We start from the raw sequence: 26,782 nt of genomic DNA, 5'->3' as shown, positions 1-26,782 counted from the left end.
TCATTCTGATTTTTATCTGGTGCCTCCATTAGAGATGATGGTTAACCTTCAGATTTCCTGTCTGGGCCTCCCAAGCTCTGTGATACTCACAGTTACTCTTCAGTTAATTAATTTCCTTGCAGTGCTGCAAGGAGAGGAACTGAAACCCTGAATGCAAATTGCCCAGGGCAGCACGAGTGCTTTAGGTGGAAAGAAAAATGGGTGTTTGTGCTTGTGGGTGGGTTTTCCTTCCCTGGGACACAAGATGGGTTTGGGGTTGATGTATTTAGGGCAGATGGGATTTTGGGATGTGCTCTGAAGCTTTCTGGAGCTGGTAGAGACTCATGGGGGGCTTTTCCTGCTGCCAGGGGAGTTCTGAGTACCCAGCTGTGGGTTCAGCATTTCAAACTCTGGTATTTTCCTGTTCCTGGGGGGAAGGTGCAGTGCAGGGGGTTCATCCCATCCTTGGTTTAAATGTGAACGTGACCAAAATCCCTTCCTGTTCCCAGCACTGCTTCTTCCTATACTGAAATGCCACAACACCATTCATTATTTAAAGCTGAGGAGAGCAAGAAGCCCTGAGTGACCCCCAGGATGGCAGGATGTCTGTCCATCCTCTGTCCCCAGGCACAGAGCAGCCACCCCAGGCTGCTCTGCCCAGCTCTGCCAGCCCCTGCCTCAGCTCCTGCTGCTGCCCAGAGCTGGAAATTCAGAAATTCAGTGCTCAGCTCTCCCCATCATCCAGGAGGCTCAGAGGAGCTCTGGGCAGTGGCTGCTCCCTCCCCAGCAGGAGCTGTGCTGCAGGAGAGTTGTTCATGTTGGAGCAGCAGTGCACAGGTTGGTTGGCCCAGGGGCACCCCACAACCCCATTTCTGCTGCTTTTTTTGGGTGAGGAAGGTGCTGAGCTGCTGGAGCCAGCCTCAGCTCTGCCCCGAGGAGCTGCTGGCAGAGCAGAGCCCTGCTGTGCAGCCACCAGCACCCAGGGACCTGTCCAAAAGCACATTTTGGGCTCAGACTTGTGAAAATGCAGCTTGATTTCGTGTGCAGGTCTGCACCAGTTCTCCAGAACGCGTGGAGTGTCGTGGTTTTAATTCCTTCTCTAGGCAGGAGCTGGGGGGTGTCTTTCAGCATCATTACCTGCTGCCATTAAGTGAAATGTTCTGCGAATTTGTTGTCTGCTTCTAAAAATGCCATCCCGGCCCCTGGGGTGACATTTGGGGGCCGTTTCTCTCCAGACCCGCTGGCCTGGTTTTCAGCAGGGCTCTGGGGGTGCCTGGCAGCCCAGGAGGTGTCACCCAGCCCTGGTGTCACTGTGCTCTCTGCTGGCCTGGGGGCTGAACTCTCCCCTCCAGGTCGCGTCTGGTGCACAGAGCTCTGCAAATCTCAGCACTGTGGGATCTGCTGAGGTCCCCAGGATGAAAGAGGAATTGATGACTCTGACTCTTAGGTTCTTAGAAGGCTAATTTATTATGATGTGATATTAATATGTTATTACATTTATATAAAAATATATTATATTTATATTGCATATAAATAAATTCACATATATTTAATATATTATTATACATATCATATATTATTAATATGTTGATTATTATATTATATTATATTATATTATATTATATTATATTATATTATATTATATTATATTATATTATATTATATTATATTATATTATGCTGTGCTAAAACTATACTAAAGAATAGAGAAAGGATACAGACAGAAGGTTACAAAGAATGATAATCAGAACTCGTGACTCTTTCCAGAGTGCTGACACAGCTGATGGTGATTGGTCATTAAGTTAAAACAATTCACATTAAACCAATCAAACCTTGACTGATCCAAACACCTGTTGGATAAACAATCTCCCACCACATTCCAGAGCCTCAAAACACAGGAGAAGCAAGGAGATAAATATTGTGAGGCTCCTCAGTTTCCCAGGAGGAGAAATCCTGGCAAAGGGGTTTTTCAGAGAAAATGACAGACCACAACAGACATTTGCTGTTTTCCCAGGCTTTTATTTCCTCCATCACCCATTTCAAAGGTAAAAGCTGTGAGTTATGAATGTTTTCCTTGGCTGAGAGTTTGCTTTGCAGGGGTGATTTCCCTGTGGGTGATGCTCTGTGGGATGAATGTGGCAGGAGTTTGTTTGTTCTGCCTCCTGGCAGGTACCCTGGCACTTCTTGCACTGAGGGAAATGCCACATTTGGCTGTAATTTTGGAGGCTTTGTCAGAGTGAAGTGAGCCTAATTGGAAAGGAGTCACCCCACAGCGTGACTGTGTGCAGAAAAATTGAATTTTCCCCACCATGGATGAATAATGCCATGGCAGGCATACAAGCTCTTCCCAGAAGAGTCTTTTGGATGTTGGAAGGATTGCATGCTGTTGGTCTGATGGCAGAATTTCTAAAATCAGATTTCTTGAGGTGCTTTAAGAAAGCAGAGTCTGCAGTGAGGCCCCTGAAATGAGGATGTTCCTCTGGCTAATCTTAGCTCAGGGGTGTTTGGGGATCATAAAAATCACAGATTTTATGGAAGGGACCATAATCCTCATTGGAGCTATGGGCAGGGACCTTCCAGATATCAATGAATATTTAAAATCTACTCATATGGGACTCCTCTATAACTGATATATAAAGATTTTTAATTCAGCTTGCATGTTTGATTATTATTTGTCTGTTTTGACAACTTTGCATGAATGACACTGCAGTCCTCTGCTGCAGACACCCTCCAATCCCACCCTGTGGCTCACAAAACTTTCAGAGCTTGGCTCTTCACCACTTTTTCAGGGCAGCTTGGTTTTGAAGAGACAAAAAATGAGTTGTGGGAATGTCTTGCATGAGCCCAGGCTTGCAGGCTGCGCCCAGTGCTTGACGTGACAAGGCTGCATTTGCTGGCTTGGCTGCTCTTGACTCATCTGAGAGCTGCACCAGAGCTTTTCTCATCCCTGTCCTGTCCAGAGTTCATCAGGGTCCCGTTCCCTGGGCCAGCCTGAGGAGCAGGAGGGCAATGCCTGCCTGGAAAGCTCCCTGGAAGAGCAGCCCTGCAGTGTAACCCAAGCTGGGCTTACGCAATTCCTGCCTTTCCTCAAGAGCAGCTGAGTGCTCTGTTGTAATTTGATTGTCATGGTTCAGGTCAAGTCCTCTCTCAGAGCTTTGGGCTGGCCCAAATGCTTGGAGTTTTCTCTGCAGGAGCCTTCCCACGCATGGAGTTATCTCATTTCTTCATCAGCTCCCAGCAGGGTTTGTTTTTCACATGTCCCATCTCTTATCTGTGGTCGTGTTTTCAGGGGTGAAGTGTGATCCTGGGTGAGGCAAACACAAGGTCGGGAATCACAGCAATACTGTGAGCTAAGACATCTCTTTCTTTATTATTTTTTTCCTTTTTCCCCCTCTTTTTAAATTGATTTCTCCTGAAGGAGCTGTGTTTCCTCCAGCAATAAGAGAAAGAGGCTGGGTTTGGGGAGTGTAGAAGGGAACTCTTCATTCAGGATGCCAAATGTGGGCAGGTTGAGCAATGCCTCCAAACCCTCCTGCTCCCAGGCTTTCTGCAGCCCCAGATTTCATTGCTCAGGCAAACCCAGCCTGGATTTATCAGTCTGCAGTGGAGACACCCACATCTGGCATGCAGCACTCTGAGATTCCTGGCTTCTGGGAGAAAGCCCAAAGGAACCACCTTGGATGGATTTGCTGGGGCAAATGATGAACCCTGGAAGTTTCTGGGTTTCTCCTCTGCATGATCCTTGGTGGCCTGCCCACACTCAGGGGTGCAAAGCCTCTCTTCCCTGCCTTGCCATTCATCCCCCAGGAGCTGCTGGACACCAGGGCTCAGAGAGGGGCTGTGCCCACCTGCTTTTGCCAGAAACTCTTTGTTATTCCTGGGATTGGCTCTTCAGATCTTTTAGAAATATCCTAAAAGATCCATTTTGCCCACCTTCTCTTGCCAGAAACTCTTGTTATTTCTGGGATTTGCTCTTCAGGTCTCTTAGAAATATCCTAAAAGATCCATTTCTAGATTGGGGTTTTCCAGAACCCCAGTGGGAAGCGTTTGGGTGACACAAACCTCATTTCTATGCCTGGGGGGGTTGCACCAGTGCTGAACCTGTTGGACCTGCTGGATTTGGGGTGGCTGGGGCAATTTCAGCCCTTGTGAGCACCATGGGTGAAACCCTGCCAGGCATTGCAATTAAAGCCTTAAAACCTTAATTATTCTGCCTTTCCCAGTGTTTGCAGGCCCGGGAGGGCTCCACAAAGGAGGGAAGTACTGTCAGCAGTGGCAGCTCCAGTGTTTTCTCTTCGGGAAGTTGCAGCTTCCTTCCTCTCATTTAGAGCCCCTGAGTGCCGTGGGGTGATCGTGGATGGACAGACGGACGGAGCCCGGTGTTCCCCCAGGAATGTGGGATCTGCTGCCTCCTGGCACCAGGGAGGGGTTTTGGGGCTTTGGGGAGGCCATCAGTGCTGGTGGGAGTTCACCTCTGAGCACACAAACATCTGGGCTTGCCTGGGGCATCCCAATGTCACCAGAGCCTTGTCCCCTCCTCCAGCCCTGAGTTATCTTGAGTTACCATCTCAGCTGCCTGATGGATGGGGGGTTTAGCCACACTTACAGCCTTCTTTTTGCTTTTTCTTTTTTTTTCCCCATGTGTAATGGGGGAAGTGAGCCTGGCAGTCTCCATGGGGAGTTCAGGAGTCAGGAAAACTTCCTTGGATAAAATAGGATGAGCTCTTGGAGCCCTGGGCTTGGCAGGGTGACAGCAGCACCCTCTGAGTGTCCTCTGCCTCTGGGTATTTAACAGGTTACTCCATATTCTCTGTTTGTTATTGTTTTACTTTTATTTTGTAGTTTTTAATTATTTTTTCACAATTCCATGTATACTCTGGTTTCCAGTTCATGGGTTTTATATTGATAACTGAGAGACCTCTTCCCTTCGAGAGCCCATGATGGGAAATTCCTGAGGGGTGACTGGGGGGGATCTTTCTCCCTTTGAGCCATGCCAGGGTGATGATGAGTGAAGGTTTGAGGATGATTCCTGGGGGATCTTTGTCCCTTTGAGCCATCCAGGGCAATGATGGGTGAAGGTTTGAGGATGATTCCTGGGGGATCTTTGTCCCTTTGAGCCATCCAGGGCAATGATGGGTGAAGGTTTGAGGATGATTCCTGGGGGATCTTTGTCCCTTTGAGCCATGCCAGGGCGATGATGAGTGAAGGTTTGAGGATGATTCCTGGGGGATCTTTGTCCCTTTGAGCCATGCCAGGGCAATGATGGGTGAAGGTTTGAGGATGAGCAGGACCAGAGCAGGGCTTGGCAGCCTCTCCTGCCCTGCTGCTGCTGAACCCTTGCTGTGCTTCTCTTGGGCCTGGTGGAAGCTCCTGGTGAGTTTGTGCAGGAATTTTTCATCCCCCCTGAGCTCTGGCTGATTTTCCTCCCTTTTCTTGCTTTCCCTCAGTTCCTCCCCGTGCCCTGCTGTGGGTGGTTGCTGAAATCCATGGTTGCTTTCCCTCAGGTGCTTTCCTAGGGAAAAATGGTGCTTGTGAGAGGATGTGAGAAGGAGAAGCTGTGGAGAGGTCAGCCCTCATCAGTGTTTCAGGCTCATTAATCAGCCTCCCTAAGTGGAATTTGCCCAGCCCTGGAGCGCTCAGCAATGGGAATGGCTTTGAAAGGCAGAGGGGGGGTGGGAAATAATAGTGCTAAACTGTTTGAGAAATAATTTCATTCTCCACTTCTCAATAGATAAATCTGCTGTCCAACAACCTGAAATTTAATCTGTCTATCTGAAGTAATTGATGAGCTCTGACTTGAATCCAAATGCGTTGGGGAATTCTCTGCAGAGGTTTTGTGCTGCCTCTGCACCAGAGACAATGGGGCAAAGCTGGGGAGGAACAGAGCCAGCAGGAACAAAGCCATGGGAGATTTGGGGGGGAATCCAAGCTCCACTGGTGCTTTTAACTCGTTCCTGGCCCCAAAACTGCCCTGGGGAGGCCTTGGTGTGGAGGGGAGCTGGATGGGGCAGAGCCACTTGGGGAGGTCAGATACAGGTCGTGATTTTCAGTTTTAGAGAATGGTTTGGGCTTGAAGAGACCTTCAAGACCAGCCAGTCCCAACCCCTGCCCTGTGATGGCTGCAGCCCTGCAGGTCCCACTGGATACCCCTGGGCTTTCTGTCCATTCCTGATGCTGGAGGAAGCCAAGGGAGATTTGATGAGTAGCAGAGGACAGCTCACTGTGGCTCAGAGGTGCATCCTTTGGCTCTCTGCAGAGCTTTGGGCCATGGCACACCTGTTTTCCCCTGGTCAATGATGTGTTTTCTCAAGGAACCAGCCTGCCCGTTTGCAGAGCCTGTGGTCAGCAGATGCTCCCAGCTCCCTGTTGAGGACTCGCTTCTCTTCCAGCAGTGAGATAAGAGGAAATCTGACATCAGGGCCAGGAAGTGCTAAAGAAAGTCCCTTGCATCATTCAGCAGAGGGGTTATCTCCCCCAGCAGAGCTCCAGCATTGTCTGCATGCTGCAGGACACATTTCAAGCCCACAGCTTTGGCCACATTGCCCAGACACCCCTTGTGCCATTGTGTGCGCCCCACACAGCCCCAAACCCTCTCCTAAAGGCCCTTCCCAAAGTGCTGTGAGCTGCTGGATGTTCCTGCCCTTCCAGGCAAAACCATCCTCCTCATTTCTTTCCTTTCCTTTGGTTTTTTATGGCATTTTTTAGGAGTCTCTCAGAGATTCCCAAGCTCTGCGTGTCCATCCCCAGTGTGAGGAGCAGGGGCTGCTTTGGTGCTCCTCCAGACCCCACCTGGGATTTCTCTTTGGTTGTTGAGAGACTGCTGCTGCATTCTCCAGCTTTTTGGCTGTCTCTGCCATTCACCAGGCTGAGAAAGTGACGGAGTCCCCATCCCTGGTGGGATTTAATGGGGTATGGACGTGGCATTTAGGGACGTGGCATTTAGGACAAGCCATCCCCTTAGTGGAGGGCTTGGCAGTGCTGAGTTGATGGTTGGACTTGATCTTAGAGGTCTTTTCTAACAAAAATGATTGTTTTTCCATTAACAAAGCAGTTTTGGTGGGTGCATGCGTGGCCTTCAAGCCTTTAGGGCTGGGATGTGTCTCCAGCCCACCCTGAGTAGTTTTCTCTTCTGTGGTGAATTTGCATTGGCAATGGCTCCTGTCCTTGTCAGTGCAGGTGCCACGGGTGCCCAGTCATTTGGGGACTGCAGGGAGGGGCCTGAAGTGTGGGCTGTGAGGAAGAGTCACCCACACCCTCCCCACGAGTCCTCTCCCACCCCCAGGGCTGGAGTTTCCAATTGCAGAAACGTCTGACCTGCCCTGGGCTGGCTGGGCACGTCCCTGCTGAGATCCCAGTGCAAAGTGGACTTACCCAGGTGCCAAATTATCCCTTTTTTTTGACCTCCCCTGGAGATGCCTCCAGCGCATTTCTGAATTCGAGTGGCACAAAAACTTGGCAGCCCAACCCTTTGTATGCCCTGTGATTGCCTGAGGAATCTCTAAACTCACTGAATCCAGTAAAAGAGAGAAAATTGTGAAAACCTTCTTTTAAACAGAGCATCCCAGAAGCTGCTGGGGAGCTCCCAGTGTCTCCCAGGCCTTGGGGGGGACCCACTGTGTGCAGGAGGGTGGCCAAGGGCTCCAGTGGGAGTTCAGAGCGGTTTATTCACTTTATGACTCTGCAGAGTGGTTAAAAATAAGCAGAGCTCTTCTGAAACTGGCTGAGTGCAGGTGATGGGGCCCTTTGCTGCCTCTCTCTGGTGCTGGTTCTTACAACAGAGCTGGCCACACTTTCCTCATCCCTTATCAGGCTTAAGGGTGTTTTGTTTCACCAGGTGACTTTCTTGCTCTGTTTTTCACAATCCCATCCCTGTTCCAGTCCCTCTTCCATATCTGATGGGCTTTCCAGTGCCCAGCATGTTCTCCCCAGCCATGGATTTGTTCTGGGGCTGTCCCAGGGCCTGGAAATGTTGGTGGCCATGGAATTCTGTGTGCTCTCAGCTCTGTGCCCAGGAGCCATGGCTGGTGGCTCCCAAGGCTGTTTGGGATGCATAGGAGGATGGTAGGGTTGGGAATTTGTGATGTTGCTGCTCCCTTGCTCTCAGGACCCTGCTCAGCTCCAGCCTCACTCAAAGCAGATAAATGACAGCACTGAGTTTGGGTCTGACAGCTGCTGAATGAGCCCCATGGAAAACATTGATTTCTTTTCTCTCCTGTGAAATATTTGCTTGTCCAAAGGTGTGATTGACTGGTGAATAAAATGGCCTCAGCACAGCCCGTGTTAAATGGGAGCTAATTTTAACCTGTGGCTGTTGAGTAACAGTCCTGAGCCAAGAATTCATCATCTTCCATCAGCAGCGACCTCGAAACGCCGAGAAAATCAAAAGCACACAAGATGCCACTTTGCAGATTGGCCCCAGAAGAAGGGCCAGGAGTGAACTGTGCCACCCACACCCACGCTGGGTGTCCCCACCTGCACTTCTGGTGCTCCAAGAGTGAGGGTGAGACCCACCTGCAGTTGTCATCCCCACTGGTGGCTGTTCCTGTGGTGGCCTTGCTCTGCTGCCATCTCCTTAATTAACTGGCTAATTGTGTTTGTTGTGGTTTACACCAGGCCTTTTCCAGCAGCTCTCTGAGTAGATGATGGGCTTTTTCCTCCATGTTTGTCCAGGGCCTGGCTGGTGGTGTGGTGGCTCTGTGCTGATGTCACCTGGAGCTGCCACTCTGGCAGGTGCCTCCTCCTCTTTTTTTTTTTTTTATTTTTTATTTATTTACCAGCTGTGGTGAGGGGGTTTCCATGTCTGAATTGGGTGAGGAACATCACTTTTGGCCTTTGGTTCCTTCACTGGCACAGCTTTCCAGAGCAGCTGTGGCTGCCCCATCCCTGGCAGTGCCCAAGGCCTGGCTTGGAGCCACCTGGGATGGTGGAAAGTGTCCCTGTCCATGGCAGGGGGGTGGAAATGGATAATCCTGAACGTCCCAGACCATTCTGTGATTGTGATTTGGTGCTGCCCAGCCTGGGATGAGCAGGGGAGGGAATGCTGCAGAAGGGCTGGGCGGTTCTGCAGAGGAGGTTTGCATCTTGCTGTGTGTAATTGTGGCTGCACCCTGTGCCATTAACTTTCAAAATTGGAGGCTTAAAAGGATTTAAAATAAGCACACGCTGGAACTTTGGTATCAATGGGACTGCAGTGCAGCAGCACACGCAGCCTGGGGTGCAAATTCTTGCAGAGATAAAGTTGTGAAATAACCAGTGTCAGCAAGAGAGCCTGTAAAGCAATTCCAAAAAAAAAGAAAAAAAAAGAAAAAAACAACCAAAAACCTCCCAGTCTAGACACTTATATTTACTGCCGTGTTTATGTGAGATAGAGGAATGCCCCAGAAAACCAGATTTGTTTTCAATTTCTGCCTCTGGTACGTGCTCGTCTGCTGAGGAGGCTCTGATGTGATGGGACTGTCCTGTGCCCCCCGTGCTGGGGGAGCTCTGCTGGCCCCGTGGCGAGGGCCAGAGGGGTAAAATGTTATTTCTTGCTTTGTGTAGGTGAAGCAGCCTGCTGTTAATGAGGTGGTTTTGCTAATCCAGGCTGGAAACCCTCGTGTCTAATCCCCAAAGCAGCGCTAACGAGCTGCACCGCAGCCACATGGCCCCGAAGACTGTGCTTTGATTCTTTTAATTAAAAGAAAATTAAGCTATTTTCTTTTGCTTTTAACCCTGGGTGAAGTTTGCGAGCGGTGTGTGTTTGATGGCAGCTCGGGGATTGCGCCATGTGACAAAAGCAGGGAGGAATCCACCCAAAGGCAGCTTGGCTCCTCTGCCTGTTGATCACATGGGGGTGATTCACCCCCTTGATGGATTGATTTCCTCAGGATTCTAACGTGTTTGTTAGGTATCTGTGAGGAATTTGCTGGAAAAGTGAAGAGTTGCCTAAAGATAGAGCGATAAATTGGAGGTATTTTGCAGTGAGGATGTAAAAAGAAGGGAAGTTAATTGGCTGGCTCAGCAGATGAAAGATGTAGGTGATGCAGCTGGAAAAATGAAGCAGATTTTTATTTTTCTTTTCTTTAGCCCCCGTGTTGCCAGGAGCAAGACCATTTGGAGTCCTCAGGCTTCAGAATCCCTGATAATTTTTGATTTAACGACCTTTTATTGCCATAAAGATGGGATTTTTTTAAAGAGAAACTTGATGTTGCTCTGCCAGTCAACCTGCTGGATAAACAAAAGTTTGGGTTGGAAGGGAAATTGCAGATCATCCCGACTGAGCCCTGGGTAGGGACACCTTCCTCTATCCCAGGTTGTTCCCAGCCCTGTCCAGCCTTCCAGGGATGGAGCAGCCACAGCTTCTCCTCACCCTCACAGTGAAGAATGCCCTCCCAATATCCCATCCAACCCTGCCCTCTGCCAGTTTAGAGCCATTTCCCGCTGTCCTGTTGCTGTAACACGTGTCCCTTCTGTAGGGAGCCAAATGGGATCATGCTGGAAATGGTTAAATGTTCAACCCTGGGCTTCTGTGCAACATCGCCTGTAATTTACATTTGCCTTCGACCTTGAAAGGGAAACGTCCTGGCTTGAGTTCTTGAGTTCTGCAGCGTTACCTTGGGAGAAAGTTGTTTTTCAAAGGGGCCTTGTGTTCCTGGAGTGCAGCTGAGAACACAGGAGCCCTCACAGGGCACCAGAGTCTGACATCCTCAGAAACAACTGGGGATAATCCAAATAAACTCCTGCCTGGCCTTGCAGGGCGAGCTTCTCACTCCCTGCTTGTAGGAGTGACAAAGGTAGGATGGTCAGGATGGACGGAGATGAGAGATCTCTGAAGCCAGGGCTTGGAAATTGGGGTTTATTGCAAAGGGCCTGGGTGCAGAGCCCTGCTTGAGCTGCCAGCCACAGCTCAGAGCAGTAAAGAGAGAGAAGGCAAGAGCCTGGTAAAAAGGATGAGAGAGAGTGAGTGAGCAAAGAATTAAAGGTACCTGCAGCCCTTTACACATTTCAATGCCACCAGCGGGGCTAGAAGAGCGTGTTTGACTCCTGTCAATAGTAGCCCTAAAAAGCTAAAGAAAAGGGTCCAAAAACCAGAAGAGGGAAAGAGAGAGTGAAGTTCCCGTTACAATACAATAAATCTTCCTCTGTGCTGAATATTCTAATTCTCACTAACCAATCTAGTACAAGATACAAATCCTATGGCATTTACATGCAGCCTATAAGAATCACTACATTCCCATACTGTGTTACATTTTAAACCCTAAAATCTCCTCCTTGGACCCCTTCTGCCAAGCCTAAAAGCTCCTCTTTGGAAACCCTACAAACTCCTCTTTGGGCCCTTCTGCCAAGCTGGCAGGGTCTGCTCTGACCCTTGGGCCTGTCTGCAAGCAGAGGGTGTTGTTCCATCAAAAGGGGATCACCTTCAGCCGGCCACACCATTGTTTTCCAGTTGTTCAGTAACTGAGGTATCCCCAAGCTTGCTTTCATTTCAATCTCACTTATAGTTTCCATATTCTCCAAATCTTTTGCCAGGCAATCATATTGATAAGGCTTTCCTGTTTCATCTCCCCCAACACCTGCTCGCTTGTCTTGCATTGAACTCGGGAAATCTCAGTTGTAATTTGTGCCTGTCTCACTCATTTCCCTCTGTTTTCCTCCTTTTTCTCCCCCAGTTTCTGTGTTTGAAGAACATCCGGACCTTCCTGAAGGTGTGCCACGACAAGTTTGGGTTAAGGAACAGCGACCTCTTTGATCCCTTTGACCTCTTTGATGTGCGGGATTTTGGGAAGGTAAGAGTTGACTGCTGAGCTCCTGGGGAGGGATGGCTCTGCCCCTGGGGCTCCCTGGGTTTGTGCTCCAGATTTGGGGTGAAAATACAAAGATTTTGTGGTTTTCTGAGCAGCCTCTGAGGATTGGGTGCCAGTTCCTCTGTGCTTGTGGTGTATTTAGGGTTCTGCTGTGTCCTCAGTGTATTTAGGGGTTCAAACCCTAAATTTAGGGGTTAAAAACCTAAACCAGTTTGATTCTGCTGTGTCTTCAGTAAAGGGTCACCAAGCCATCAAGTTTTCTGCTTTAGATGAAAAACTCTCTGGGATCAGTCTCTAAAGGGTGTGACCTCTGGTAATGTCTTTCACTCATTCTTCACACTAAAGAATAGAAGAAGGATTTCATTAGAAGGCTTGAAAGGAATGATAATAAAATCTTGTGAGTGACCAGAGAGTCTGAGACAGCTGGATTGAGATTGGCCATTAATTTAAAACAACTACATGTGGAATTTGCAGGTAACTCCGACATGGGAAGAGATGAGAATGTTGACTCCATGTTTCAGAAGGTTGATTTATTATTTTATGATATATATTATATTAAAAGAAAATTATATATTAAAACTACGCTAAAGAATAGAAGATTTCATCAGAAGGCTTGAAAGGAATAGAAAGGAATGATAATAAAATCCTGTGCCTGACCAGAGAGTCTGAGCCAGCTGGACTGTGATTGGCCATTAATTAGAAACAACTACTTGAGACTAATCAAAGATGCACCTGTTGCATTCCACAGCAGCAGATAATTGTTGCTTACATTTCGTTTTTGAGGCTTCTCAGATTCTTAGGAGAAAAATCTTAGCAAAAAGATTTTTCATAAAATACATCCATAACAGTGACCCATGTGTTTTTGAGAAGAACTAAACCTTGCCTAGGGTCCTTCCCCATCTGCTGCCACCTGTGCAGAGCAAAATAAACTTTGCTGAAATCACCACTGATTTTTGCCATTGAGTGTCTGTGGGGTTTGATGGCAGGGTGAAATGAGTGCCCTGAGCTCCTCAGAAATGTGTTGGCTGTAAGTGATGGTTGGCACCAAACACCAAAGAAGGAAAAACTCTGCCTGGTTTTGACGAGTGGCTCTTGCTCTGATCCCCTGCCTTTGACACCAGCTGCATCAGGGCTGATGGATACAGGGCTCAGGGAAGCCATTACCCAGGACAATTGCTATATTCTTCAGCAGAAAAGGTGATAAAAGATTTATTAAAGCTCTGTATTGTTTTACCTGTTTCGAGCTGCCCGACATAAGCTGCTGGAAGGCATCTTCCCTTCTGATTATCCAAGGAGTAGATTTTCACTGCTGATGGGGATATATTATTTGATATTTATTGCCTAATTTATTTCTGGACCATTATGTGGAATGTGCAATTGCAGTGCCTTGTTTTAAGAGGTTTTTTTTTGATTTATGGAACACAAGAAGGCAGTTGTTGTTCTGGGAATATGAATGCACAGAAGGAACCTTTTGGGCTGGGGAAGGAACTGCTGCTAATTAAAATGCTGCTTTATCGTCACATTGTCTCTAGCTTTGTGCAGTTTCAAATTGCCTCTGATGCCTGGTGTTAAACACTGCTGGAGCACATCAGCTGATGAGCACAGTTTGCTTTTCCTTGTTCTGCTCTTCCCTCCCCCTGGTCATTTTTTTGGGGGTGCATTCAGCTTTGTGACTCTTGAAGGTGATTTGCCACTCCCTCTTTGCTCAAGGCAATCTGGTTTTTTAGGAGACTTGGGAAAGAAATGTGTCATGAACTTCCAAGAGATCCAAATGTGTGCTTTATTGCCTGCATCGTGCTTGTTTTCACGTTGTTGTCATCCTCAACCAACCACAGAAAATGTGGGAAGCACAGACTCTCTATACAAAAACCCCATTTTTTTTCTTTTTTATCAGCTTGGTGGAGGTATCAGCTGTCCAGCTCTGCACCACCCTAAATCCCTCTGGAAGCCTGTCAAAACATTCCCATTGTCTCCAGCACCTTTCATTCCCACATTATCCTCAGATCTGTGTTCAACAGTGGCAAAGCAAATAAACAGGGAAAAATCTGCTGGTGACCAGAGCTCCCTTTCCGTTTTGAGTCACAGCAAAAGGAGTCTCTAATCCACCTCCCCCCTGGCCAAACACAGACTTCACACACAAAAAATCCTTCCTGGAGCTATTCACTCCTGAGATCAATGGTGTTTTTTTGGTTACAAGACGCTTACACCGTGTAGGAGGCGTTTCTGGTGGGACACAGTAACACAGAGTTTAATTGCAGATGGGTTTTGGTGGAGTGGGGTTGGTTGTTTCCTTTCTGGATGCCACTGGGAGAGAGTTATTCCTCTCCTCCAAACCAAAAAGGCCACTGGGACAGCAATTAGCAGCAGTTTTTGGGATTGCTGGAGTGTAATTACTGAGGAGAAAGGCGGGGACTTGGTGCCAACCTCTGCGTAAAGGGCTTTGAATCTTTGGGGCTTTTTAGTGTTAGAAAACCACTGGTGCTTTCAAAGAGGCTGAAAAATCAGATCCCTCAGTCCTGCCTTGCCCAGCTGTTATTCTGAGAGAGGTTTCCATATTTCCATCATTCCTTTTGGCTCCTGCAAGGAGGAGCTGCCATGGGAGCAGTGGAGCCCCTTCCATTCCAGCTCTGCCTGGGGGCTTCCCAAGTCTGAGTTCGCTCCTGGTTTTGCTTCTTCCTTGACTTTTAAGCTTGGGGAGGTGCTTTTTGCTGTCAGCAGGGTGAAGTGGGACCGTGAACCATGTGGGCTTCTCCAGCCAAAATCCCAGTGGGGCTGGAAACTCCAGGTTGGCTCTGTGGGATGTTGGGGAATGGGGAACTCAGGCTCTGCCAGATGGGTGCATCCCATTCCCTGGGATCTGCAGCGTCCCCCAGCTCCCCAGGGGAGCCCAAAGGCCACTTCCAATTGCTCATGGCCAGTTGGAATTGCTGACAGGCACCTCTTTTCCCCCCATGTCCAGTTTTAAAGCAATCCTGCTGTGGTGTGGATGATAAAGCAATCATCCTGTGTTTCATGGCATGGGTTTGCAGAAGTGACCTGAGATGCTGGTGCCTGTATTTCTACCCATGCCCCTTCAATATTAATTATTTCTGAATATTTGATCCCTTTAAAGTGGTTCAGAGCTCTCCATAAATCACCAGTGGCATCTGCAGAAGTTTTTTTTCCATGGCTGCAGGATGCAGGAGTAAAAGCCCAGTTAATATTGCCTCATTCCTAACTAGGGCCTGATTCTTCAGGCTTGCTGTTAGCACAGCCTGGCTCTTGAAAAAGAAATAAAATAAAAAGCTGGTGCTCATGTAGTGTGTGTTGTTCCACATTTAGTAGCAGTGATGGTATAAAATCAAACTCTTATTGGACTTGCTAATTTATTGGCAGCAACAGTAATGACATAAAATGTACATAAATATGGATTAAACTCTTTATTACTCTATTAGTCAGCGTGATGGTAGCCAGGTTCATTAAAAGGAGTTACTCATTTTAAATAACTTGCAGTAATGTACAATTTTTTTAAAAAGAAATATAGTTCAAATATTCATAAACCTGTGGAGCGTGCCATTTATTAGCCTCCCGCTCCTCTCTGCCCTCCTGACGTGGATTTAATCGCCCTGCATTCTTTTTGAAGTTCTTGCTGTCTTTGAAAAAGGCTTTTTTTTGGCAAGATGAGGGTCCTCCCTGCCCTGCCCCACAGATAGGAAACACTGCTGTTCTGAAAATGAAAAAGGGAAGCAATTCATGACCAGCTAAAGGAGGAGGAGATGCTGGTACTGAAATTAAAGTCGTGTTTTCCACTCTGCTTCTGCTCCAGAGGCTGGGGAGGGAGATCTGCACCCACCTCACATCTGGAGCAGGGTCTGGATCAATTCTTCCTCTCAGCAGAACCCAGGGAGATTTTGGCTGGTGTGTGGCTGGGGCAGAGCTCAAAGGACATTTATTTTGGGTGGCTGAAGTGCCAGGGAGAGGATGTGGCTGCTGGGGAGGTGCCCCGAGCCCGGCACGCTCCAGTGGCTGCCTTGGGGTGGGAGTGAAATCAGAGCTAGAGCAAGAGGTGTCCTTTATAAATGTGGGGTAATTGTTCCAAACTTGCTCCAGATATCCAGGGTGTTTTTTAGTGTTCCCTTCCTCCTGCTGCTGGCGGTGTGGGTCCCTCCTGGAAAGCCCTGGGGGGATCCAGGCTGTCCTCACTTTGTCCCCAGCCCTTCCCAGTGAGGGATTCCCCCTTTGGCATCCATTGGACGGGCTGGGACAGCTCTGGAGGGGCTCAGCTGCCACAAGCCCTTTCTATCACACCCCAAAGGCTGCCAGAAGGTCAGAAAACTCCGATTTCTGTTTGCTTTCAGACAGGAGGGTGGGGAGTGCTGTCAGAATTATTTAAGGGATTCATAACCGAGAGTTGGTGCTTGGTGTTTCTGTTTCTCTGCTGAGAATTCCCCTCCCTGCAGCATCCCCAGCCCCGAATAGCAGCCTCTAGCCCTGCAGCAGCACTTTTCAGGGTGCCTTTTTAACACAGTTTGGGCAGAGAAAAGGGCGGGATTTATATGGATTAATATAGAGAAAGGCAGAAACTGCAGAAATTCCAGATATACAGCTGCTGTCAACCCACTACCAGCTGTGACCTGCTGCTCCTCTCATTTTGACTTTCAGGGGATTTTTTTCTGACCTCCTGCAGCCAAGAGCACATTAAAAGCAGCGTGTTTTCCCCCTGCACCACGGAGTACATGAAGCAATAGTGTCTGGGAGCAGAGCTGGGCTTGCCAGCCAAGCTGGGTGTCCCATCCCAGCCCTGCCCTTTATTTTTACCAATCCCCAGAGGTTCCAGGCAGCCTGGATGGAGCTGCCTGTGCTGTGGTGGCCGTGCCAGCTGCTCAGATGGCTCTGTGGCATTGGCTGTGTGCCCAGGGGGGATCCTGTGGCAGCTGGGAGCATCTCAGATTGCTGTGTCACCAGGGTGGGTGGGGAGGGAAGTGAGGAGAATTCCCTAAAAGAAGGGTGTGAATATTTTATTATTTATATTTAAATTTATATTATTTATATATATAAAAATATAAAAATAAATAATATTTATTATAGTATTTAAATTTATATTATTTTTAGATATAGAAATATAAAAATAAATATTTATTATAGTATTTAAATTTATATTATGCATATATATAAATAAAAAATAAATAATATTTATTATAGTCTTTAAATTTATATTATTTATATATATATAAATATAAAAATAAATAATATTTATTAAAATATTTAAGTTTATAGATAAATGTAAATATAATAAATAATATTTATATTTATATATAAATATTTTGTGTATATTTATGCTATATATTTCTATATTATTTATATTGATGAAATATATTATTATCAATATTTATATATGAGATTTTTGTGTCATTGCATGGAAGAAACACACTTAATTTCCTGGAAGAAACTCACTTAACTCCTTCCTGCCCAGTGGTTGGTGATTTTGTCCCCACTGTAGGAGCCACACGTTCACCCTGTGCCCACACCAGAGCCTTTGGGGCTGCACTTCCTGCCTGAGGGAGAATTCCCAGCTCTGGCAATGTGAAAAACGCCAATCACTTGTTTTTAAAATTTTAAAAGTTTAGTTGTAATAAAATAGTTTAAAAAACAGTAATACAATTAGAGTAATAACAATTTGGACAATTTGAATTAGGACAATATGAGACAATAGAAACAAAGAGTTAAGGACAGTCTGGGTACCTTTTCTGGGCAGCACGAGCCCGAAAAAGGCCCCACGTTAACAGAGGATTAACCCTTAAAAACAACAGCCTGTTGCATATTCATACACCTCATCCATGATGCATAAATTCCATTCAAACACAGGATTCTGTCTGGGCAGTGTCAGCTTCTTCCTCTGAATCCTGACAGCACCTTCAAGGCAGGAAGAAGTTCATTTCTCCTGATAATGGAGCAATAAATTCTCTTTCTCTGAAAGATTCAGATACCAGACTTTTTTTTTTTTTTTTTTTTTTTTTTTTTTTGGATGATCCAACAATTTCTGGCTATTGTGTGGTTTCATTTGAGCCTCCTTTGGTGCTGTCATGGGATTTTTGAGGTTTGGTGCAGTGAGCATCAGTGTGGGTGCGAGATGCCAACGGGCAAAGCCAGGCTTTGTGTGCCTGGCTGCTGAATTTCTCTCTCATCACTTGAGCTTAACTGTTCAGCATCATGTGCTCTGGGAAAGGAAGGAAATCCATCCTGGCTGAAATCACTTCAGGGACTCTTGGAATAAAAGGAATTTTTTATTCTGTAACGAGCTCCTCTGTTTCTTCATTAAAACCCTCAGCATCTGATGATGAGGCCGTGCCAAGGCCAAATAATAGAAATAATAATGAACATTTCTAGAAACAGATTAACACGTGGGTGTAAATGGGGTTTAGGAAAAGTGAAAGTACCAGGCTGAAAGTTCTGGCATTCCATAATCCCCAGTGCTCAGAGCACAGCATTTTACCTACGAAAACACACAAAAACCCCCCCCCAAAACAAACAAACAAACCAACCACCAAAAACAAACAAACAAAAAACCACCCCAAAAAACAAACCAAAACCAAAAAAAAAAAAACCAAAAAAAGCAAAAAAACAAAAAAAAAAAAGAGGGGGAAGAAGCTTCTGTAGGAAACTGAATTTTCTTGGGGCAGAGATGAGTTGGTGCAGGTTAATACATGGAAATATCACACCTGAACACCTTGGGGCTGTGGTGGATGTCGCCCCACACAGGTTCCCCTCTTCAGCCTCTCTTGGTTTTTTTTTTGTGCATCTGATTTAAAATGTGCTCATCTCTGCAGAGAAGGGGATGCAGGAGTGGAGCTTTGTAGAGTTTTCTCAAGGAAATAAAAAAAGGGAAAAAAAGGAGGAAAATTGTTCTCCTTCTAGAGAATTTACACAGAAATTCCAGAGTGCACTGAGAGTAAAAGTGGGAGGGTTTTTTTGCAGGCTTTGGGGGTGATTTTCTGTGGCAAATTCTGCTCAAAGACCAAAAACTGGAGGATAGAAATAAAAGCTTGGAGAGGCAGGGTGTGAGACAGATCCTGCCTGTACCTGAGCCTGATGGAGTGCAGCAGAGAGAAACTCACTCTTCCAAGCCAGTGGGCTGCAAAGATGATTGGGAAGAAAAAAAAAAAAAAAAGGAATTTATTTCTTTCATGCGGAAATAGTGCTGCAGTCCCTGCACAGAGAGATTTATCAAAGGGACCTCTGTGCTCCAGCAGCAGGGCTGAGCTCACAGCTCGCTGCAGATGTGAGCTGAACTGACTGAGTGCCACTTTGAGCAGCTCTGAGTAACCATTGTGCAGTGTCCTGAACCCCCACGCCAGCCCTGCTCCCGGGCTGGCCTCGCACAGGCACAGAAAATGAGTTTTTATTTGAAAAAATGAAATTTCTGGGCCCTGGGAATGCCCCAGGGAAGCTGTGTGGGCTCTGTGTTGGGAGCTCCAGTGTGGGGTGCTGGAGTTCCCTGGAGCATCCTCTCCAGGGCCAGGGAGGTGTTGGAGATGCATCCACCAACACCCGGGTTTGCCTGGTTTTGTTTCCTTTTTCAGCTGGGCTGCTCCATACTGTTATAACAGAGATATTTAATTATTATATAATATATTATATATATATATATATATATATATATATATATATATATATATATATATATATATATCAGAATATATAATATATATTCTGTTATAATAGAAATATTTCAGCAGGTTATAATAGAGATATTTATTTATAACAGATTATAATAGAGATATTTCAGCAGCTCTGAGTAACCATTGTGCAGTGTCCTGAACCCCCCACGCCAGCCCTGCTCCCGGGCTGGCCTCGCACAGGCACAGAAAATGAGTTTTTATTTGAAAAAATGAAATTTCTGGGCCCTGGGAATGCCCCAGGGAAGCTGTGTGGGCTCTGTGTTGGGAGCTCCAGTGTGGGGTGCTGGAGTTCCCTGGAGCATCCTCTCCAGGGCCAGGGAGGTGTTGGAGATGCATCCACCAACACCCGGGTTTGCCTGGTTTTGTTTCCTTTTTCAGCTGGGCTGCTCCATACTGTTATAACAGAGATATTTAATTATTATATAATATATTATATATATATATATATATATATATATATATATATATATATATATATATATATATATATATATCAGAATATATAATATATATTCTGTTATAATAGAAATATTTCAGCAGGTTATAATAGAGATATTTATTTATAACAGATTATAATAGAGATATTTCAGCAGCTCTGAGTAACCATTGTGCAGTGTCCTGAACCCCCCACGCCAGCCCTGCTCCCAGGCTGGCCTCTCACAGGCACAGAAAATGAGTTTTTATTTGAAAAAATGAAATTTCTGGGCCCTGGAAATGCCCCAGGGAAGCTGTGTGGGCTCTGCACTGGGGTGCTGGAGTTCCCTGCAGAGGATGCTCCAGGGCCAGGGAGGTGTTGGAGATGCATCCACCAACATCTGGGTTTGTCTGGTTTTGTTTCCTTTTTCAGCTGGGATGCTCCATCCTGTTATAATAGAGAAGATTTTTCTGTGTATTCAGATGATGCAACAGTTTGGGGTGTTCTCATTTTAGTAGGTGTAGATGACAGCTGTTCTGTGAGAATCTGGTTTTTGGGGACTGAGCGCTCAGTGGGATTAGGCTTCAATGTCTGTTTGTTCATTAAAATAATAGATTTCTTCATGAAAGAATAGAGATTGATTCATAAAAGAACAGAGATTTATTACTCACTGGGAGTGCCTGAAGCAGACCTTGAGTTGAATTTGCTGGCCTGAAAACAGGAAAACCCCACTGACCTTGATGAGGGGCTGAAGGAGGCAGGTCTGGCTCGCCAGCCTCGTGTTTGATCTGGGAATTAGGAATTTAAAAACGCTCCTGCACAGGAGAATGGAGAGCTGGGAAGGGGAGAAGGTTTTGGTTGAATTCCAACCTGCAGGGATCCTGTGAAGGGCTCTTGCCTTGGGGCCTCACTTGACTCTGGGTATTTGCTCAGCCTTTCCCTCCTCCAGCCAAGTCCCCGTGGGAGCTCTGCTGCCTACCCTCCCCCTCACCCTTTTTTCTTTTTTTTTTCTTTTTTTTTTTTTTTTCCCCATGATATTGTTCTAATTACTGGAGTGTGAAGAATTGACTCCTAAAATGCCTCTTGGCAAATTCCATTTGTGCATGGGTGAAATGTCCAGCCCGTCCTGGGACCAAACTTCCCCATCCCAGCCCCAAACTGGGGCTCGTTCCTCTGGCTGGGGATCCTAAAACCCAGCTGGAGATGGAAAAGGGAGAAGAAAAGGAGGGGTTTGGGGAGGGAAAAGGGTTAACACTTGTTTGCTGCCATCCTGCTGGGCTGTGTTTCCACAGGGCTGTTTCTGCTGGGGAGCTGCCAGATGTCATTTGGATTTTTTTGGGGGGGCTAAACAGGGACAGGCTGGGACAGCTGTGGGTGCAGAGCTCTGAAGAGGAGCTCAGGGAAGGGATTGGCAGGAAAGTTGTGGGGCTGAGGGTTTTGGGGATGTCCAGCCCTGAATGAACCCTGCAGGGAGCAGGGGTTTTTGTGGTGGTTTTTTGTGTCCTTTCCCTTCTCACCATGGCTGTCCCTTAAGGAAGGGGTTCCTGGCTCTTCTTCTCCCTCTCTGGAGCATGGACTTGCAGAGAATTCTGTGTTTTGGGTACTTTCAAAGTGAATTATTTTAAAACCAGCACTACTGTAAGGCTGTTTCTGAAGGTTTTGGTTTGTTTGGGTTTTTTTTTTTTTTTCCAAGTGAGAAAGGAGCACTTGTGCAATGCTTCAGGCTTTTTCTGCATTTCCAAGGGCATAAAAACCTGAAAAATGACGCTGAAAACTCAGTTAATGAGTAACTGCAAGTTTTGCAGGACTGAAGCTTCAAGAAAAATGCCAGGGAGGAGGTTTTGTTCAGAATGCTGCAGACTGGGCAGCTTTGGACCAGCTCCTGACTCCAGAGCACTTGTGGTGGATCCAGTGAGCAGAATTATGCTGGAAAATTCCAAATTGCTCCTGCAATCTGGGCTCCCCTCAGCCCTGGGAGCTGCAGCAGGGCTGGGATGGGGAGGGGAAGGGGACAAAGAGGGGAAGGGGACAAAGGGAAGCACAGTGGAATCCCCTCCTTTAGGGTGAACCCCCACGGGAATCCTCCTGGATTGGGGTTGCGCAGGCTTTGGATGGATCCCAGTTGATTTTTCTGGACCAGCAGCCCTGACAGGAGCCCAAACTCATCCCCATGACTCTGCTGTGTGCGGGACAGGGCAGGGGACAGCTGTGTGACACCATCCACGTCCTCTGTGCCCCTCAGTGGGGGCCTGGCAGAGGCGTGCCCCAGCCTCAGTTTCCCTCTGGGGATGTGCTGGGGGCTCCTCTCCCACCTGCCCAGCTGCTCTGGGGACATCAGGGGGTGCCAGTGTCCCCTGCAGGAGCTCCTGGCACACCTCCTGCCTCCTCCTTTTAGCGGTGGGCTGGGGAAATGCTTGGACTGGGTGATCTTGGGGGTCTTTTCCCAGCTCGGGGGTTGCATGGATGTGTGGTTTTAATGCTCCTCTCCTCTCTCAATGGCTCACAGAAGGGCAGTTACCCTTCAGAGGAGCAGCAGAGCCTGAACCTTGCCCAGCTCATCCCTTCTCACCTTGCTGAGGGGGAGAGTTTAAAAAGAGAGGGGAGGTTGAGAGCCCTGGGCAGGGCTGCTCAGCTTTGGGATTTGTGTTTTCACGGTGCCAGGGACCTTCAAAATGCAGGAAAAGGGCAGTGCTGGCAAACCTGGAAGGAGCTGAAGTGGGATGCAGCCCAGGTGATGCTGGAGAAAGCTTTTTGGAGGCAGAGCTCTGTGCTGGGAGCTGTTCACTCTGTGAAGTCTCAGCATGAGCTGCAGCAGACACTTCTAACAGGTCTAAAAAGGTGTAAAATGGCCCCAAATCCGTTTGGCTTCAGGCACTTCACTCTCCCCAGATGCTTTTCCAGCTCTGCCCTGCCACAGAAAGGTTTGTAAAGAGGGAAGAATCAATGAAAATGAAGTTCCTGGTGGTGGGAGCTGTCTGGAGAACAAGCAGATCTTTAGATTCTTGTGTCTCTTTTGTGGTTTTCCTCCCTTCTATTTCTAGGTCCATTAAATTCATTTTTTACCCTGTTCTCCTGTGAAACATAAATGAGTAAATGAGGTAACAAGGGCACACTTAAGGAAAAATGAAGCATGACCATAAATAGCAGTGACCCACCTGAAAGGAAGGTCAGGTAAGAGACATTACCCAGTTGTGCTCATTAAGGATGCCAGGCTGGAACTCAGAATCCTGCTTAGGATTTAGGAAATCAGTTGGAGGACCCATGGAGGGAGATAAGAGCTGCAAGAAATGGAAAGGGAAACATTTCCCTTCCCATTGTCTGCAGAGGGTGAAGTGAAAGAGGGTTTTTGATAGCGATGATTTTCTGTGGTGTGTGATTATATTGGAATTTTGGGGAAAAAAAACCAAAACATCTGAGGGGGAAAGGAAGGCTCTGGGCCTTGGGGTGCTTCTGTCTGGGGGAAGGCAGGGCTGTTTGATTTCCTGCCCCTTGGTGTGTGAAAAGTGCATAGAGGTGCAGTTTGGAGCCTGAAATTTGGATTTGGAAACTGTCACCCATCTCTGGTGGTTTCTGCTTGAGGAATACTGAAGGGAAATGCACGGAGTTGTTCAGAAAACAGAAATAAGCTGGAGACAAGAGACAAACTCCCTGCTCTGTGGGACTGAGAAGGTTTTGCAGGGCTGTTGGATGTGGTGGTTTTTTCCAGGGCTTTGCTGGAGCTCCCCGGGTGATGGCAGGGAGAAAAGGCAGCGCAGAGAAATTCCTCTTTATGGCAGCAACCAAGAGAATGGGGATTTATCTTGGAGATTAACTGGGCTGCTCCTCTCAGTTTGGCTTTTCCTGCCACAGAATTCAGTCCTGTGAGCCCCACAGATCTGCACAAGGTGAAGAGATAAAGCTGTTTCAATCCCCTTTTGGATTTGGGAGGGACAGTGGTAATTCCCCAGGTGATGAGGTTTATTTTTCTCCATTAGTACCTGGTTTTGAAGAGTTTATTTTCTTCCCCTTGCTCAAGGCTGGGCTTTCAGAAAAGCCTCTTCTGGAGGAGACTTTAGTGTGTGCACACAGCATGTGAAGTCAAGAAGGGCTCAACTTCAAAGTGAAGCATGTGGATAAATATTATCCTGACTTGAGGCTACTATTTATTCTTTTTCTTCCAAAACAAAACACATTCACACATGCCTTCTCAAGACTTGGGATGAATTATTTTTATTTCTTTTTTAACCACTGTCTGTTCACTCTGCTTTGCTCAGATGATCCCACCTCATCTGCCTCTCTCGGGTGAGTGGGGTTTACAAAAATTCCGGCAATTTTTGAATATTGAGGGGAAGATAGTGTAGCCAGGGCCAAAATCTTCCACTTTTAGGCTCAAAATCCTCTGCTGCCGTTTGTGTGGTTTCCATGGGTCACCAAGGTGGGATGGGAGAGCCCAGGGGAGATGTAAACCTGAAATTTGGAGGATTGGGAGATACTTGGTTCAGGGTTCAGCTGAACATGAGTAGGATTTACTCTCTAGAAGTGCCTGCAACAGGCAAATCCCTGCCTTCCAGGTGTCAAAAGAAGCCACTTTCACTGAAAATCATCCTGGTTAATTCTACCTCAAAAGCCTCAGGAGGAATTCTTGATATTCCAGACAATCCCTGGCTGTGGGATCACGGTCCCAGCTGTGTCTGCTCCGACCCCCCGTGCAGGGCAGAGCCTTCATGCATAGGAAATAATCAAATAAAACAATTCCATCCCATGTTTTATGTATGAGGAGGCACGGGACTGTCAATAATCTTCCATGTTTTTTAATGCCAGCTCTCTGGGTGCTGCTGCTCGTGGCTGATGACACCAATTAATTTGATTGTTTGGAAATAATCTCGAGCGCCGTGCGATTTGCACGGCCCCAGCCCTTCTGCTTTCTAATGATTTCTCTATTAATTTCACTGCTGCCAAGAAAGCTGGGGATGCCTTTCAAGTGGAAAGGGAAAACATGACCTAATACCATGGATGAAATATTAGTGAGGGTGAATTAAATCCCTGTTAGCAGTGGTGGGACCCCAGCCCCTAAAGACACAGGAGCTGCTGGAGCGTGGCAGAGAGAAAAGAGCTGCACATGCTGCTCACGTGTGGATGCACCAGTGTGGAGCAATAAGTTCTTGAACAGCTTTGAAATTATTGGAGGACCAGTGGTTTTTTTTTGTCCCCTCCTGCTCCAGCTGGCTTTTGCCTGGTTAAAAAAGAGCTGACATGGAGAAATTCAGTGTCTGGACCTCCCTGTGGGATGGGAACACAGGGGATGGGCTTTCCCTCTGGAGCTGGGGTTGTGCTTTGCCTCAATTCCTGTTTTTTGGTTTGATTTGAGTGTGGTGAACTCCTTGGCGGTGCTGCCTTTGTCACCTCGTGTCCACCTGGAGGGATGAAGCTCCATGGAGGCTCTCCCCAGCCTGCAGGGCAGTGCCATCAATTTTCCTGATTTTCAGCATCACAAGCCTCAAGCTGTGCTCAAGCCTTGCCTTGTTTATCCACCCATCTGGCAGAAATCCCCCCAAAAAGGGCTTATACACAAGATACACTCATCCTATCCCATCCAAATCTCCTCATCCCATCCCATCCCAACCTTCTCATCCCAACCCATCCCAACCTCCTCATCCCATCTCATCCACATCTCCTTATCCCATCCCATCCCATCCCATCCCATCCCATCCCATCCCATCCCATCCCATCCCCAAAACCCCTTCAGAGACACAGGACCAGGATTCAATCAGTGACATTTCCACCCCTGTGCTGCTTTCTTTGCCTTTCTCTCCCTGATGGACTCCAATCTTGTGATATTGTAAGAAGTGAGGAGTGATGGAGCTCTTGGCCTTTTTAAATATGTATGAACTTCTCAGGGAGATGCAGAGTGATGGAGACAGATGTGAGCTGTGCCATTACCCAGGCCTGGGTGTCTCTGTTCCCCCTGTCCCAAGTCATTATTCACAGGCAAACCATAATTTTTCTGTTCCTTTGCTTATGGATGGATTATTATTATTATTAGTAGTATTAGTATTATTATCATTATCATTATTTTATTTTTATTATTATTATTACTATATTTTATTTTATTTTATTTATTATTTTATTTTATTTTTCAGGAGCTCACAGAGAGCTGCTGGTCTGTGTTCCCCCTGTCCCAAGTCATTATTCACAGGCAAACCATAATGTTTCTGTTCCTTTGCTTATGGATTATTATTTTTATTATTATTATTATTATTATTAATATCATTATCATTATTATTATTACCATCATTATTATCATTATTATTTTTAATTATTATTACTTTATTACTTTATTTATTTTTTTATTTTATTTTATTTTATTTTATTTTTCAGGAGCTCACAGAGAGCTGCTGGTGCAGTTCCTACCTCTGGTGTGTTTTCTGCTCCTTGGCAGGGTCAGGCTGGGTGGTGACTCAGGAAAATGAGCTTAAATCTTGTGATTTTGGTGATAAACCTGCAGATTTTTATTTGTCCTCCTTGGTTTCTGAGAGTTTGGTTTGGTTGTCCCATGTTCTCACTCAGATTTGTCCCCTCAGGTGAACGTGGTGGGATTTCTCAAGGATAAATGATTTTTTGTGTTGTTACACATTCTTAGTCATTTTCCCTGGGGTAAATGACTTAGTGTGTTATTTATATTATAAATATAACTTAGTTTATTATTTATATTGTAACTTATAACTTAGCATGTTATTTATATTATAAATACTGATATAACCCATGGATAGCCAGGATCTGTTCCTCGTGCTCTCACAGCACAGCAAAGCATCTTCCTCGCTGTCACAGCAATGCAAGGGAATTTCTCATTTTATTTAATTCTCCAGACAAACTCTTCACTAAAAAAAAACCAAAAAACTCCTAATTTTGGCTTAAATGCAGCTGATAGTTTTGTTTAAAAATCAAATTACTTTAGATTTTTCTTTTTTT

At 46.5% G+C, this 26,782-nt stretch overlaps 1 protein-coding gene across 5 annotated transcripts in view; it reads left to right on the top strand.

Moving 5' to 3' along the window:
- The window catches only part of VAV2 (vav guanine nucleotide exchange factor 2), a 120,611-nt gene that overhangs the window by 18,972 nt on the left and 74,857 nt on the right, over positions 1–26,782 (top strand). For all 5 annotated transcript variants that reach the window (XM_066562767.1, XM_066562765.1, XM_066562764.1 and 2 more), the window contains exon 2: positions 11,627–11,743. In XM_066562767.1, the coding sequence (XP_066418864.1) occupies positions 11,627–11,743 (117 nt within the window). The remainder of the gene's footprint in view (positions 1–11,626; positions 11,744–26,782) is intronic.

This window comes from Molothrus aeneus, chromosome 19 (genome assembly GCF_037042795.1).
Source record: "Molothrus aeneus isolate 106 chromosome 19, BPBGC_Maene_1.0, whole genome shotgun sequence".
Classification (NCBI taxonomy): Eukaryota; Metazoa; Chordata; class Aves; order Passeriformes; family Icteridae; genus Molothrus; species Molothrus aeneus.
Note: the sequence above shows the minus strand (reverse complement) of the source record. Positions and strands in the feature narration are given on the sequence as shown.